General features: G+C 45.2%; 5 protein-coding genes across 5 annotated transcripts in view; 1 reads left to right on the top strand and 4 right to left on the bottom strand.

The window, feature by feature from the left end:
• LOC126557376 (coiled-coil domain-containing protein 174) overlaps nucleotides 1-12,881 on the bottom strand; it is a 43,101-nt gene extending 30,220 nt beyond the window's left edge. The window contains exons 1-4 of the mRNA XM_050213122.1: nucleotides 12,828-12,881; nucleotides 12,337-12,752; nucleotides 11,885-12,267; nucleotides 4,197-5,297 (exon numbers count right to left, since the gene is read on the bottom strand). Of these exons, the coding sequence (XP_050069079.1) occupies nucleotides 4,201-5,297; nucleotides 11,885-12,267; nucleotides 12,337-12,752; nucleotides 12,828-12,869 (1,938 nt within the window). The 5' untranslated portion in view covers nucleotides 12,870-12,881 and the 3' untranslated portion in view covers nucleotides 4,197-4,200. The remainder of the gene's footprint in view (nucleotides 1-4,196; nucleotides 5,298-11,884; nucleotides 12,268-12,336; nucleotides 12,753-12,827) is intronic.
• LOC126559372 (DNA-directed RNA polymerase II subunit Rpb4) overlaps nucleotides 1-16,579 on the bottom strand; it is a 254,757-nt gene that overhangs the window by 72,497 nt on the left and 165,681 nt on the right. The gene's annotated exons all lie outside the window — the stretch shown is intronic.
• LOC126558456 (glycerophosphodiester phosphodiesterase 1) overlaps nucleotides 1-16,579 on the bottom strand; it is a 357,972-nt gene that overhangs the window by 42,661 nt on the left and 298,732 nt on the right. The window lies entirely within an intron of this gene.
• On the top strand, nucleotides 13,137-14,496 carry LOC126558161 (alpha-1,3/1,6-mannosyltransferase ALG2). Its single transcript, XM_050214125.1, has one exon. It carries the CDS (start codon nucleotides 13,162-13,164, stop codon nucleotides 14,401-14,403), a length of 1,242 nt encoding a protein of 413 aa, XP_050070082.1. The 5' UTR covers nucleotides 13,137-13,161; the 3' UTR covers nucleotides 14,404-14,496.
• Nucleotides 14,838-16,577, bottom strand: LOC126558001 (vacuolar protein sorting-associated protein 16B). The gene is made up of 6 exons (XM_050213930.1): nucleotides 16,479-16,577; nucleotides 15,887-16,398; nucleotides 15,793-15,820; nucleotides 15,575-15,722; nucleotides 14,965-15,509; nucleotides 14,838-14,881 (listed from the first exon to the last, which is right to left on the bottom strand). The coding sequence occupies exons 1-6, from the start codon at nucleotides 16,545-16,547 to the stop codon at nucleotides 14,840-14,842; spliced, it is 1,344 nt and encodes a 447-aa protein (XP_050069887.1). The 5' UTR covers nucleotides 16,548-16,577; the 3' UTR covers nucleotides 14,838-14,839.

Genomic DNA, 16,579 nt, shown 5'->3' on the forward strand with positions numbered 1-16,579 from the left:
AAAAAAAAGGCGCCTAAAGCCCTTGAACGTCGCAGAACGTCAGCCTAACGAAGGTGGGCACCGACTGCGAACTTGCTAGTGATGAATGGATAAATCAGAATCCGAACGACGATAACAAAAATGTTGGACACAAGTTCCCTATAAGAAGCTTCTGTATCATGTGTAACCTTCGAAGGCGAACAACTCCGCGTCATTAGAATGCCAGGAGTTGGACAAACTTTAAAACCCTTTCTTTCGGACTAACGATACGACATTTCTGATGTGTGTAAAAATGTAAAATCTCCTACAATTTTCCTTTGATTGGTTACAGTTTGCTAAAGTGCGGCACATAACTCCTGCCAAGCATAATCAGGGGAACCGCACTCGTAAGATGAGTTTCCAAAATAAGGCCACAATGTAGCTGCTTTGTGCTAGAAGAAATCGATCGAGAAATGAAAATGGATGGATGGAAATGAATGCACGGTGTGTACATAGGATGGGACGAACTCCGGTGGCAACCAGAGCGATTCCGACAAGCAACTGACGCTGCAGGACGAAGCCGGAAGCCGGCTCAATTGAAAGTGCCATCAGTGAGCGAGAGCTTTCGTCCCCGCGTTTGCTGTTCCAGCACGACCTGCGCGACCGACGATCTCGACTTCTGAACTATGTACGCCTTCGACAATAGAGCACCAGGCCTGGGCAGATGTAACAATGCCGACACGTTCGAGGAGTTGCCCAAGAAAGTCGGTCCTCACCTGGTTGCTGTCGAGTTTTTTGGGGGATTGGTTCGAGAAAAACGGCCCTTTCTGTTTCTTTCGTGAACGACTTTCCTGAGAACATTCAACCGCATCGTCAATTCACTGAACCATGTAGATGTGTGTGTGTGTGTGGGGTTGTGGGGCCGTTGAAGGGTGGAACCCTTTTTGCGTTCAATTGGATCCACGTTTATACGTGTGGTGTTCGGTGACAATAACAGGTTGCAGGGAGAGCTCGAAGGAGGATGGTGCGTTATGCTGAGCTTGCTGCTCTCGAGATCGATCCAACCAACAACTGACCGAGACCGTGCCGTGGGGCCGACAGACTCTCGAAGACGAACGAGAACCTCTTAAATAAATCTCAATTACGACGACACGGGACTACGGTAAATAGCTTCTCACGTTTCACGTTTCGCTTTGTCCCCGCTGGCTCTGGCAAACCCATTCCAATTACGCAGCCCAGATGAGGGAATCATGGCCCGTTTCGAAAGGAACTGCCAGAACGAACGAACCGACCGACGGACGCACGATTATTGCTCAATCATTTCGTCATTTTTCATTCATTCGTTCGTTGTTGTACGTTTCTGTTTTGGGGACACATTGAGAATTCGCGAGACAAGAGATCCTCCCAACCCGACCCAGTGACCATGGGATGGGGTCGTTTAAAGTGCAATTTGATTTCCTTTTAAATCATGCACTGTGCTTGATAGAGGGATAGAGATGCACCGGCTCTGAATGCAGAGCGGTTTGGTTGCATTCGATTGTAGTTTCCGGTAATAAACAAAGGCGCACACAACATGTAAAAAGCTGTTAGTTGGTTTAAAAACGTTTTAAAAGGAATTGTTGAAATTCCACGCAGATTTACAAATAAATTTAAATGGCATGTAACGTACACGGAACCTCGTTTAACACGATCCTCTTTAAAAAAAAGGGCTCTTTAGCGAGAAAATTGGCTTCAAGCGTCTCTTTCCCGTGAGCATTTCTTTTAAATATAAACCATAAGGTGTGGTTATATGGACAAAAGAACGAGTGTGTCCTGGAGGCCGGGGAGTGGATTGGAAGAGACAAGGCGTTGAATCATTGCCTAGAGTTTTTTTTCTGTTGTTGTTACTTCTTTTTGCACCGCAGTCAGCTCGTTCTATGATATGTTTTATGATGTATGCTATCAAAACATTTCTTCGAACTTGAGCTCACACAGCGCGCGAATGAAGGTTTTATTATTACGCTTTCTTCGTGCCTATTTTTTCTTTCTCTGATGTTGATCTCTCCTTTCGCCTCATATTTCCATACAGCATGGAAGGACGGGGCGTAGGGCGAAATTCTGGAGGCAAAGAAAGGATAGGAGGGCTGTTCGGTTTTTTTTTTTTGCGTAACAGAGACGCTTCAGAAGAGGATTTCATTTTCATTTCCCGTAATTAAATGATGCTATGCTATGAGGCTGCACGTGCAACGGCAAGAGTGCGGGGATGTTGCCTTCTTGGTTGAAACATATGTGCCAAAGCGGAAAAAAAACTGTGTTCCGTAGTACGCGAGAAGAACGGCCATCCAGAGCGGTGATGATTTAAATGGCTGAAAATTGGTAAGAATTCGTTTTACTCGATCTGCTGTGTGTTGAAAATTGATACATGGTCTGTGTAAGATGATAAGCTTTTTTACGCCGAAAAACATTATGTTACATTGAGGGAAAAATAGGATCAGAAAACCCATCTTTTGAAGTCTCAACTTTAATAAGAAAAAAATGGAATTTTTTTGGAGTCCTAGGACTTGAATAAAAGCAGTTTAATTTTCACGATGCGATTGTGTGTTTCGGTGTCATAAGGATCAACCCAACTCATCGACTTTTGTATCATGTCTTTGAAAGTGATTTGATCAAGCTATTGAGAATAACATCAATCGAGATGTATATGAAGATTTGTTCGTACTATTCTGACTATCCCTGAAGCTGGGAAATGAGAGAAACTTCGTAGCCACATTGGCTTTTCTGTTACATAAAGTTCTGTTTCAGATAAAGTACAAGCAGATTAATGATGAGGAAAACACAATGGTTGGTGGTCTTTTAGATCAGAAAATGCATCTATCTGATAAAGAAAATCCTGGACAGAAATAGGCCTTGTAGTACAACATTTCCAGCTTAAGACATCCATGCTTGAGGAGCAAATCAATAATACAAATGTATCTGTGTCCCACAAGGAGAATTGCCAAGATTGTTGTCCATCAAATGACTCAAAGTCTCACATTTCATCAATTCTTTATAATTGATTAAACTTTCACGCGTGTGCTAACATCTTCATCCTTCTTCATTCCTATATTTGCAGCATTTCTATGCATGAACGTGTGGTTGCTGCACTTTGCCGACGCCAGAAAGTGTTACATCTGTGGCGAAGGAGCAGATGGCCCATTCCGCACACTTCCGACGCACCACGGGCAGAGCAGTGTACCAACCGTGGAGGGCACATGCGAAGGCTTCCGACCGGAGGAGAAGTATGCGTTCGACTGTCCACCATCGTACACGAGCTGCTTGACGCAGGTTGACGGTAAGATTTGGCACGTTAAACACGTTGATCCGCTAGTAGTCGAACTTCCTAATGAGATAAATTTGACAAACGTTAAGCCACTCTTAAGGAGCAATGAACGTCCTCCCCGAAGCCGGCGATAGAGAAGACAGAGATGAAGATTTTATCATCACAAACATAATCATAAAACAGATTTTTAAATCGGTTCATGTGAACGTTCCCAAAACCCCGAAACAGAAATCGTGCCGATGGTGGCTCTAAGTTGGGACAAGATGGCTACGTTACGATTATGATGGTGACAAAAACGATAATGGGCTATGGGTATGATGGCACGGGCACCAACTAACCTATCCGATGGTTGACGAGATCGTGATGATGATGATGATAGTGATGATGTTAAGAGATTATTATTCTAACTAACATGGAGCGCGAGAGCCTCTCGAGCAAAGATACAAATGACAAGTGCACTCGAGTGCTGCTCCGTCGCATCGGCAGGACATGGTCACATGCATGGTACGATGATACTACACGCTCGCTCCGTTTTTGTCACCGACCACCGGACAATCCGCTTGTGTGTGACTTTTTATGTGCGGGATGGCTTTTTTAGCTGCTCATTAAAACACATCGCTCTCGTGACACTTCCCGGGGAAAGCAATGGCGAACCCTTAAGCCCTTGGGTGCGTTTTATGCCGTAGTAGTACAACTATTCATATTAGCAGCGCAGTTATTTGGTCTCTCGCTTCCATCCATGGCTTCGGATGAAATGTTTACTTTACCGCTTTCGATTATGACCACTCGAGCTGTGGCGTTGGGAGATGTGATTTAAAGTAAGGAACACTGCCATAATACGTGTACAATTATAGTATAATTACTTTATATTGTATTTATACACGAAAAAAAATCATTTTAACTTATCTAACTTCTTAACCACTTTAAGTTAAAGTAACACTTACTTAATAGTCCGCGTTCGAAGTCCACCGATTTTTCGTACCAGGACCGCCCGATTTGTCCGATTGATTGCGCAAAAACTTCAATCCCGCCTCTATAGAAGCCTCCAGATTGGATCTGTTTTCCGGCGCGACCCCTCTTCCGCCCTGTCTTCGATGCCCTCCAGCACCATCGACTGGTCCGTAGTAATCGTAAGTCGCCGGAGGCTCTATCTCAACGCCTCTCCGTTCCGGCACCGGACATTCCCTTTCACCATCCGGCACCTCCGCGTCACACAGTTCGTTAACAATAGGCACCGGAGTGGATTGCTTCTTTGTTGGCAATACCATTTCAACCGCATTCAAATTGCGCCGCTTGAGCTCCTTTTTAGGAGGATTCTTTTTTGTGGTAAAAAATAGTGACCTTCGGGCGGGATCTTCTTCCTCCGGTAGTGGAATGTCCTCCGGCACCGGTTCGGAATGCGTCATCATCGTTGGTGGCAGTGGACCAACCACTGTTTCCTCGCTGTCACTCACATCGGAATCGGATGCACTGTCCCGATCGGGACTACGTTGTGTCCCTGTACCTCCACCGATAAACGGTCTACCAGATGGTGGTGGAGCAAATTCTGCAATCCGTTCACTACGCTTCATCTCGTTCCATTCGTGCTGTGATAGGACGAATCGCTCCTTTGCCGGAACCCACTCCTTATCTTCCGCACGTTGCTCCTTCCCTTCATCCCATGGCCGTACATGGTCCGCCCGTTCACGCTCCCTGCGCCGTTCTTCCCTTTCCTTCTTTTTGCGCTGCTTTTCTTCTGCCTTTCGTTGGCGCTTCTGTTCCACCGAATCGAACAGCTGATCGGCGGATTCGGTGGCTTTACTGTTCGACTGTTCCGCATCATCTTCTGCCTCGGGCGGTAAACCTTGGCGTGCGCGTTGACGGGCACGGGCAGCTTTAACGCGATCCGCTATCAGTTTGTCACGTGCCTTGCGAAGCGTTTCGCGTTCCTTTTGTGCTTCCAACGTTGACTCGCGTATCGAGTCGAGCTCGTCCCGCTGTCGGTTGCGTTCCTGCTGGTCGGTGGAGAATGCATAGTAGCCAACACCGTGTAATCGTGCCTCTGGGGGAGAAAGCAAAAACAGGATAGAACGGGATCAATTATTAATTGTTACAATCGGGTGGTTCAATCGGGATTTTCAATGTTGAATGTGGAGAAGAAAGCAAATTACTTAAAGCATCCAATTCCAGTAAGTGCTAAACGGGATAATGGCATACATTACATTACAACTAAATTGATTCAATTTTTATTTTCTCATTTACAATATGAATATTAATGTGAATAAGGCTACTCAACTCTAGCAGCAATTATCTACTATCCCACCGATATACCACAATGCATGAAGACGAGCATTTTTGCCCATTTAAGTTATTCCTTGTGCTAGACAAATCTAACAAATTTCAACACACGGTAGAGATTTTTCGCTCAAGTTTTTAATTAAATTACTCCTTCGTCATTGCTTGTTCTCCTTTTTCCGTAGTAAAAAACCCCAGCTACCCCAGCTGAAAATGGCAATTCGTTTGCCACAGCTGGTCAGCAACAGCAGCAGTGAGTGAGAAATTGAACTGTGTGAAAGAGTGAAAATTAGTTTCACCCGTACAGAACCGGAACCCCATCATGAGGGCGAGTATGGTTTGGGGATCACATTTATTACATTATATTGTTTCTGTTTGCCATCATCGACAGACGACGCCGGCTACCACCGGACTACAAACACAGCACAGCATATTGCAATAACCTGGATGTTTTACAAGGGGTTAAATACGATTAAATGGGGTTTCATCCGGCAAAAGGCAGGATTTTATTTCCGCTTTTTAATCGCCGATTATTGTCACTAAAACTGTGTGTGTGTGTGCGCGCTCGTGGCCACCATTTCCGGGGGTGGCCCATTTAATTGGTCCCCACGGTGCCTTTGTTTTGCTGCGTTGTGTTTACAACTTTGCAATCCAATTTGCGTCATGTCGATTATCCAATATGAGGTTTTTGGTGTTTTGGTTTTTGATGAGAAATTGCATCTCTGTGCTTTCTTTAGCTTCCTTTATCGTTCGGTAAAATTTCACTATCGTCGTTCGGGATCAGTTAGTACAAAACAGAAAGTCCCTTAAAAAGCGTTGTAACACACAGCCAGCATTCATCGTATACATTTACTATATTGCTGCTGGTTCGTCAGTTCGGAGCACAAAGTTTGCGATTCACCTTGCAGAAACCGTAAAAGATGGAAAGAAGAACCGTAGTCCCGCACCGTACCCATAACGATGCGCTTCTACTATCTACGGCGCACCGGCAGGAAAACTTTGTCCACGGTGGAAACTTTTCCCTCATTTAGGCTTTTACTCTTTGTAGGTGCTTTGGCTGGAGTTCGCTTCGCTTATCGGCAAGACAAAACGGCTTTCATTAACACAACCGGGGAGAAGATGGCACCCGAAAGACACGTGACAAGGGTAGAAGTCGCGCGCGCGACACATGAAGAAACAAATAAGCAAACAGCGCACCAGAACCGAACACGTTCAAACGCCATGCAGACGGGACTATTACTGCGCCAAGAAGCAAAAGTCCTAGCGGCTAAGGATGTGCCTTTCCTCCGTCGTCACCCGCGTGGATGCTTCAAACAAATCATTATCAGCAACAGACTTTGATGCTTCTTGTGGCGGGTTGGTTCCTTCGGTACGGTTGGAAGATGGAAAACTGCTTGAAGAAAACTGGGAAAAGTATGCAATCTCAATAAATACACACAGCACACATACATTTCAATGTGTGAGCGTGTGTTTAATACGCAAAAAAGCTCGCTCTAAACAACCTTACCGCACAAAGCAACGAAAAAAACCCGGGAAAAGCAAATTTAATTTTAATGATATTCCTTTTGAAAAAAAAAAAAGGCTGCCATCAACAGCTGCCTTTCTACCGTGCTACGATGGCACAGCGATACATTGAGGCTTTAAAAGCAGTGGAAGAAATTGGATTGAAGGCAGGAGAAGGACCGACGACGATTTCTGTGTTCGATGTGACACATTGAAAATCGCGCAAATGGTATGACATCTTAATGGACCACGCTTGTCTTGTGTCTCTTGGTCCCTCTCTTTCGGCCCCGTTGATTCCTGGCCCATCTGTGTGCATTTGTGCTTCGGATGTGGATTTATGCTCGGGACATTACGCGTATGTGTTCAAGAACCTGCGCTTCCGCTTCTGTGTGATTCTAAAATTTACCCTCTCTAGCTGTGCGTTTCTCGTGCTCCCGGTACAGTGCTCAGCGAGAAGCCTCTCGTCCCGTGGTCCCGATGACAGGATTCATTTTTAATGAAGATTGAAAGTTTATTAGTTCTACACGCACACGAAACCCGGACTGAATCTACACTCCGGAAGGAAAATAACCCACTGTATCTGTTTGGGCGAGTGTGCCTGTGACGATTAGTTCCTCTCAGTTCCGCCGACCGGAAACCGTTAGCGGTTTTATGAAAATCAACTGCTGAGTTCTATATATACAGGTTTGCAGACTAGAATTTCTACAGTGTGTCGAAAAAAATCGTTAAAGTTTACAAAGAAGCCGAGAATGAGTTTCAAAAAAATACATAATCAATTACAGGACTACCTCGCAGGTAACGACAATAGGCTTCTTTGCCTTCACATGCCTAGCAGAAAATCCATTTCGTGAGGAAATCCGGTGTTCCTTTGCGGCTAGTAAGAAATCATGCAATAAAGCCATTCAAAACCAACGTAGACGACTTTTTTGTTCGATATTTCCCCCGTCACATAAAAGCACGTGCCGTCTCGTTCGGTGGCGACGATTGGCAGTAAAATTCAGGACCTGGGACTTCAATTATAATTTCACATGTAAATTTCTGTTGCGAACGAATGCACAACTCCCCGTACTGTAGAAACTGATTTATCGACGTCCTTGTATTTTACGAGAGAAAACAAAACTGGTCCCCCTACCAAATGGCGCATTAGTCATGACCGGGTTGTGGCAATTTAGTACCTTCTAATTGTAACGTTTGTATTTATGGTGGCACGCCTTCTTACGCCCAAGAATCGTAAATGTAGTTCCGCACCAATAAATAATGATGGCGAAATGGGTTTCAAAATTAAGATGTCAACTGATTTGTTAACAGATTTTTATACACTCACCATTGATTGATCGTTAAAATTAACATAGACGTTTCTCGCCGTGCTTTTTTGCCCTTTCTAGGTGAAATTGAGATACGAACGTGCGGTGAAAGTTTGGCCATTAACGACTGCAAGAGCGCCAACAGCATCGACTACTGTTACTGCAGCACGGACCTCTGCAACCAGCTGACCCGCACCGAAATTCGCCGGTCAATCGAAACCGCCCTGATGCATGCCCATAATCGGAACCGGCTCAGCGGTCTCGGTATGCATCATCATCATCCGCCGCCGAACAACAGTGACGATGAGGATATGGCCGAATCTTCCGGCATGGATGGTGATCGTAGCGAATCGCACCGTACCATATCGTCGTCACGCTCGTCCACACAACAGCATCATCGAGACATGCTGCACAATGGTGACGCTGCCGGTGGTTCCATCGTTGCTCCGGGCAATCGGGATGTTACGACGCAAATCACCATTACGCTCAAACCGGTAGCAACATCGGCCGATCGGCGAAGCAAGGATAATAGTGCCAGCAGCGATTCCAATACGACCGCACACCACGATCGAAGCAGAGACAGCAATGCCATCCCCAGCACCAGCTCGTCATCGTTGCGTGCAGGGTCACCGCTGATTGTCCTGTTGCTGTTGCTTGCCACGCTCAAGCACGTATCGTACTAAAAAAAACACGTGGATGTGATTTGAGAAGCGAAGGAAAACGCCGTACACGACTGCATTCCAAGAATGAAGCGACATCGGCCACACCAAAAAGTGATTATTTGGATCGGCGTTGGCCTGTGATGAGATGCTATGCGTCTTCGTCGTCGAACCTCTCCCCCCCCCCCCCCCCCCCAATACAGTATCCGAAAATGAAACGCAAATGAAAATAAAGCCCCAGCCCCGAATGGTGGATCCTTTCTTTTGTGCTAGTGGTAAGTAAAGGTGGTAGCAGTAGTGTCCTCGTTGACGTGGACCGATCGATTAGTAAATTAATACACGTGTTTCACGCAGATCGACACGGTGCCATGTTTAGTTTAAACCGCATATCGGCAGTGCTAGAAACGAGCTGTCGAAGAATTGGGTTCAATCTGTTGCGTGCCACTAACTAGTCCTCCCGTAGTCGCCCGCCAGAGCATATGGTGAAAAGCCTACTGATAAGGATGTTGTACATAATTGTAAATATTGAAAACAGTCACACTGGCGACTGATCTAAATGGCCCACTCGGTTTTTGTTTTTGCTTCAACGTCGACGAAGTGAATCTATCATACGTATTCTATCGTAAGCTACTTCTTCTCATTCCATCCCACTTCAAAAAGGTAAAAGAAAACGCAATACGTAGCGAGTAATATATGTAAGAAAGGGCAAAAAGAGCAGTGGAGGAACGACCAGACCAGAGAGCAAGAAGTTGAATTAGTGTTGTAGTTGTGGATAAATCTCCAAGTATTGTAGAAAGTAGTAGTTTTGTGTATCTTTCTACCATCGGACACAGGATCGCCCACTGTTGTTCCGTTTTGATTTTGCTCAAACCATCCCAACATTCTTCCCCCAAAACGTTGTCAGCCATGTGCTACTCTGGACGACCGTATTAGGGTACGTATGATCGGTGTCGTTCTTATTAAATCTTCAAAACCAACTGATTACTTCTCTCCGGAGAAATTGACGAAGATACACACATAACAGTATTGCAAGGAAAAATGCTTACAGTTCGGAAAGCAACCAGAAACCGAAGAGTTCGTAAACGCTTGGTTTGAATTTAGCAATGAAAAAAACCATACCATAGAATAATTGTAAGCAATGTTCGAATTTCACCCGGCACAAATATAATAGTAGCAGAGCAGAGGGAATCCTTTTGCTTTCCTTCGAGAGTAATACAGAGTAATGGCGGTAAGCGTTACGGCCCGGTAAAGGCCTGGGTTTGCAGAGGCATGTTGTGTATTAGATGTTAGAACTAGCCCCGGTTGAATTCGATTAAAAATCATCCCTGAAATTTACCGATCGAGATCGAGTGGCGAGAAACAAGGAATAAAACCCCCAGAAGGAGGAAAACAGTGGAAAAGTAGTTAAAAGAAGCAAGTTGCGTGAATAATTATGCGTGGCGGTGAGGATAATATCACATCGAATGTGTTCTTTCAGGCTCATCATTTGGAGGGTGGGAAAGGTAAGTGGGCATAAGCATTACGTGCGGTACAGGCGGAACTATTTCCGACAACAGCGCGTTTATTATGAGGATCCAGCAATCATAAGTGGATCTGCAAATTATCACTAACAACTAGTACGCTACCGACCGGGACCGACCGTTGGGGGAATGCAAATTTGCATAACAACTTTCGGAAGTGCGTATTTGCTGGCCACGGACGTGCGTTTTAACTCGCGGTGGTGTAGCTCAATCGAGCCAGATTTAACAATACGTCGAGGCCGACGTCGTCGTGTGGAAAAATAAACGGTCACAAGGAGTGTACAGATTATTAGAAATGTATCTCTCACTCTCCCAATCGGCAAGCGTGTGATACATTTCCCACCCAGCAAATCAATTCCATTGGGTCAATTCTGGCTGGGAGTGTAGCTGAATGAAGCGAAACTGAATCGATCCATCCGGTTGATTTGAATTTCTAACCAGCGCACAACATAATCTGGATGTGTTTCTACACGGTCATCTGGTGTACTCGTGTACGCTATGATGGCGAATAGTTAATCTTACCACGTGGAGGGTTGATTTAGCAAATCAATCGATACACATCACATTGCGATTGTATTATGAATGCTTACCAATAATTAAAATTGTGTTTGAGGGAGAGAACTAATGATATCCGGTTGGGATGAAATCTCGAATTTTGAACCGAATTACCCCGAACGCTGGAATTGCGTCGATCTGAACCTGCTGAAGATGTTCTCGATATCAGTCACTTGCCATGACCCGTCCGTGTCGTCGTCATCAGACGTAACATGCTGGAATGTCGAGAGGCATTGTAATGTCATGACCAGGCCACAACAGACTGACGTGTTGCATACGCTGTATCAGTGGTATCATTGTACAGTTAAGAGCATTTCGTCTATTTTGTAGAATTTATGAGAGAGACTTTTGTAAACTAGGGCGGCCCGGTGGTGTAGGCGATAGCGGCGCCGGTCTTCAAACGGCAGGACCGGGATACAAATCCCATCCGGACCGTGCCCCTGTAGTGAGGTTTGACTAGCCAACTACGTGGTATCGGCAGTCTAGAAAAGCCATTTTGATGGCCGACATGACCTTAGCGTTCGTTAAGCCAAGAAGAAGACTTTTGTTAACTGTCGTCGCCCAATGATGGGAGATCTATTGGACGACTTCAATAAATTAGCTTCTTCTTCTTCTTGACTTAAAGACGCATTACATGTGATGTTAGTCATCGTCATTCAAACAATGACTGAAAGGTAAATTTTCAAAACAATCATATGATGGTCTAATGGTATAAGGGTCGTACTTGCTTATTTCCGGAATATTATTTTAAACGTTCTCTTGATGATTTTCTTGCCACATATTTCAAAGAAACACTGAGCAACAAGTACTTACCATCAAATAGCACATCCTGATAGTGTATGGATTCCTTCTCCAGGTTAGCTTCTTCCTGTTCAGCCCACTGCTCTTTCATCTCGCGGAATCGTTCACCAATATCTGTGCCACCAATTTGACCCATCGACGGAGGCATTGGACCAACGATCTCTCCTTCTTCTCCTTCCTCATCATCCACCGCTTCTTGCTGATCGATGATTTTCTCCAGCTTAGCACTATCAACGGGCTCTTTTACTTTAGCAGGGCCTTGCTGCATGTCTTCTCTACGCTGTCCATCACGCGGTTCCATCGATTTGGCAAGCTCCCGGTCCCGCGCTAAACAGCTTTTCAAATCTTCTTTAAGACACTTTCTCGTACGTCCCAAACAGTCGGTGTATTCAACCCTTTAATAATAGATAAACTATCGATTAGATTGAGATTCATTCGACCCTTCAGTAAAGCAAACTTCTCACCATTTGTTATCTCCACCTTCGTCTTCACTTTCGGAAGAACTGGAACTAGCACTGCTCTCTCGGGGAGATTCATTGGACAGCGTGTAAGCAGGTTTAGTATCCTGTTTCTTTTTGTTGAACATCACCAAACTGTTTTCATCACTATTTAGCGATCCGCCAGCTGCAACCATCCGATCGTAGTATTTCGCTTTAGCCTGTAACATTTGTTTTGATCGTGCGAGCTGTGCCGAGTCTTCCAATTCTGTGACGATGGGTTTCGATTTATCTTGCTTTTCGCGACGTTCTTTGCGTGCCGAGGATGCATCCTTTTCCGGTTTGGGGACCTTTTTCGGCACAAAATCCTCAATAGAAGTTGATGCTTTGGCTCGTCCCACTTCCTCCTGTTTGCGTAGCAATTCCGCCTTCAAACTGAGCAACTGAAAGACACACACACACACATAATCACACAAGATTATAATGGGTGGCTGCTAGCCAGTTTAATGAATACTTACAGAAGATTTATCAATTTCTATTTTGCGGTTTGGATCGTTCATGCTTGCGCCCTTTGTTGTGCTGAAGTGCAATGATTCGCTTTGACAACAAACCCGCGTCGAACAGCTGATCGTGGAGCACGTTCGCAGAGTTATGTTGATTTGCGTTGACAGCAGTTTGACAGCTATATTTGGCTTCATACTTTTTTTCGTGTTTTGCTGGCAGACAACACGTACTTGCGGAGCAGATTTGGAGACATTTTTCTCGAGGCAAGTGTGGTCGTTTTGCTTCTTTTCGTATTTCCCAACCTTTTGGCCCTGTTAAGTAAGACCGTTTTCATCGCCACGTGCAGGCATGGTGCGTATACTGTTCGTTCATCCGGATCTGGGCATCGGTGGTGCCGAACGGCTCGTTGTGGATGCTGCACTAGCTTTGCAGAGTAAGGGCCACACGGTCAGCTTTCTGACCAACCATCATGACCCGAGTCACTGTTTCGACGAGACGAAGGATGGACGGTTGCCGGTCATGACGGTCGGCGATTGGCTGCCGAGGGATATCTTTGGCAAGTTTTATGCCGTGTGCGCTTATATACGAATGGTGTACGCTGCGTTCTATTACAGTCTGTTCTTGTCGAAGAAACAGCCGGTGGATGTGGTTTTCTGTGATTTAATTTCGCTCGGCATTCCCATCATCCGACTGGCACGGCCCAACCCCAAGATTCTATTCTACTGCCACTACCCGGACCAGCTGCTATCGAAGCCGGGAAGTCTCCTCAAGCAGTACTACCGTATGCCCCTCAACTACCTCGAGGAAGTGACAACGGCCCAGGCGGATGGCATTCTGGTGAACAGTAAGTTTACCAGCCGTGTATTTAAGGAAACGTTCAAACGCATCGCAACCGATCCGGATGTGTTGTACCCATCGCTAAACACACGATTCTTCGACGAAACTGCGATTGGCGAATCTGACCAGGTTGTGAAGTTACCGAACGATGCGTTCGTGTTTCTCTCGATCAATCGTTACGAGCGCAAAAAGAATCTTGCCCTAGCTTTGCACGCATTTAAAGCACTGCAGGACCTGCTGTCGCCAGGAGAGTGGCACAAGGTGTGTCTAATAATGGCCGGAGGCTATGACGATCGTGTGATGGAGAATGTGGAACATTACGATGAATTGGAAGAGCTGGCTGAGGACATGCAGATACGTACCAAAGTACGGCTATTGAAGTCTCCCACCGATCGACAAAAGCTATCTCTGCTACACCGTGCCCAGGCATTAGTTTACACGCCAGAGTTCGAACATTTCGGGATCGTTCCGCTGGAGGGAATGTACCTCTCAAAACCGGTCATTGCAGCCAACAGTGGTGGCCCGATGGAGACCATCATTCACGAGCAGACCGGTTTCTTGTGCGAGCCGGTCCCGAAGGAGTTTGCGGCCGCAATGGCCAAGCTGGTGAAGGATGACAAGCACTGCGAACGGATGGGAGCGATGGGCCGGAAGCGTGTGCAGCAGAGATTCTCGTTCGAGGCGTTCAGTACGAAGCTGGACAACGTTGTGACCGATCTGATTGGACGGGATGGAGAGAAAAAGTTTAAATAGCATAGGTGGTGCCTGTTGCTTTCCACACTACTGGCGATACATGGCATGCCCGGGCTTGCCTGTGATTTCCCGTGGCAACCGATGTTTGCATTTCCGGCGATAAACGGTCGGTAAAGCGACCATTAGGCCGAAAAGAAGCCCACTGCACTGAATTTCTATATGTAAATTGCATATCTCTCTTGTGGCGTCCACCATGTGGCGCATATATTCGTAAAGTCCATGATATCTATATGCACGCGTAGTTATTATTGTGATTAGCCAGCGTCAGAGTAGTGGAGAGGAATTAGAAGGCCCCAGTAGCTTATGTCAGATGTAGTTCATATTTTAGCATTCACAAATAAACTTCTAACCAAAGGCTTCCGACATCCGGCCGCGATGGGCGGAAGTTTCGTATTTTGAATTCATTCAAATAGTAATTCGTATTCGTTCTTTACTATCACTTGATAAGCTTCATAGCATCACTTTTCCATTTATTGTTCTGGAAGCAAAATTGTGAAATAGAAAGCAATATGTTAGGAAAATAAGGAAGAAAATTCTCACCATTTATAGGATGAATCTTACCAAAGATTTGAGAGCATTTTCCGCATAAAGTCGTTCCTCTGTTCCGGAATCAAGCGAATTTCGATACTGTTCCAATTCTGCACGATCCTTCAGAATGGCAAGAGCATCCACGATACCGTGCTTCGAATGAACTCTCCTCGCGAGAGCCAATCTTCGTTGTGGATCTTCCAACTTGGCCAGGAACGTGTTTAGAACCGGATCGGGTGCTTGCAGTGCATACAATCGCAATATCGTACGATCGATCGGAATGTTAATTTTAAATGATTTTTGCTTCAAATTCATCCACGCCTTCCGTTCGAAGATGTGATCAAAATCAAGCCAAGCCTGTTGCTTTGCCCGTTCATTCAAAGCGACCCACTCGAACTGGGCCTGAGACACCTGATGATTTTCGGCCAGCTTGAACGGATTGTCGTTCGTTTGTAGAGATGTGTCACCCCATTTGTATTTGCCACAAACGTAGTTCAATGTTTCCAGCACTGATTTGTCTTGGATTCCCACTGCTTTGCTGCTGCCTCCCGATGAATGAAGCTCTCCGGTTTGATATTCTGAAATGTAATAAGCAATGAATGTTAATAGTGTCATAGCATTCGCTTTGTACCTTTTTGCCTACCTAAAAGATTCAAATAGTTGAAAACCAATTGGGCGTAGAATGTGTTCGCACCCGGTTGGGAAAAGTAATCGCTGTAAATCTTTTTGAGCCGCTGTCGTTTAATGTCCAAATTCGATGTGCTGCATACAAATACGGAAAATTGCAATAGCTAAAGAGAGAGAGAAAAAAAGTTGATTGTTCGTTCTTAGATAAAACATGCTTTTAGTGTGTTTCCTTACACTCGCTTCATGGTGTCTTCCTAAAAATCTGTGAAAAGAAAAAGAATTATAATGGGAATACTATTTTGAGACAAAGCGAGAGATTCTTACTTACACCAACAGATCGGTGCATTCGGTCACTTTCAACCGAAGGGATAAATAGTTCACATAATGGTAAACGGCTTCGGGGCGAGTCTGTAGCAACGTGTAGAACAGTTTCTTCTTCAGCGTTTGATCAAGAAACAGAGTCACCTTGAGGATCGCATTGCCACATCCGGAACCGATCGCTTCATCCAGCAGTTGCTCTTTTTCTGCCATCGATCGAAACATTTCTAGCGAGCATGGTTTGCCAAGGATCAGCTTGCGGACGACCGATGCTGTCGTTGGCGCATAATTAAATTCTTGTATCTTCTTCCGCAACAGTTTCACTTCTTCCTCGAGTGATATACCCTTGGGAATGGTCATTTCATTGCGTGACTGTTCCTGCAGAATCAGTTCGAGATTCTCATCCGAAATGATACTGTGCAGTGGGAGTTCCAATTGACCACTCCCATAGTTTGACTCCGATGCGGTATCATCACCGAAGATGCTTCGCTTGTTGTTAGTCGCTATTTCGAGAACAGCCACCTGTTACGGACATAGGAAGACCGATACTTGTTGAGGAAGTCAGCTGATAGGGAAAACATAACTAAGAATATTTTACTTACATCGTCCTCGTCGAAATTGAACGACTTGTTGGTGGAATCATTCCAATAATCATCGTCTTTCGATTCCATTTCGCAAATTGTGCTAAAGAACTAGAGTTGAA

The sequence above is a fragment of the Anopheles maculipalpis genome, chromosome 2RL, assembly GCF_943734695.1.
Source record: "Anopheles maculipalpis chromosome 2RL, idAnoMacuDA_375_x, whole genome shotgun sequence".
NCBI classification, from domain to species: domain Eukaryota; kingdom Metazoa; phylum Arthropoda; class Insecta; order Diptera; family Culicidae; genus Anopheles; species Anopheles maculipalpis.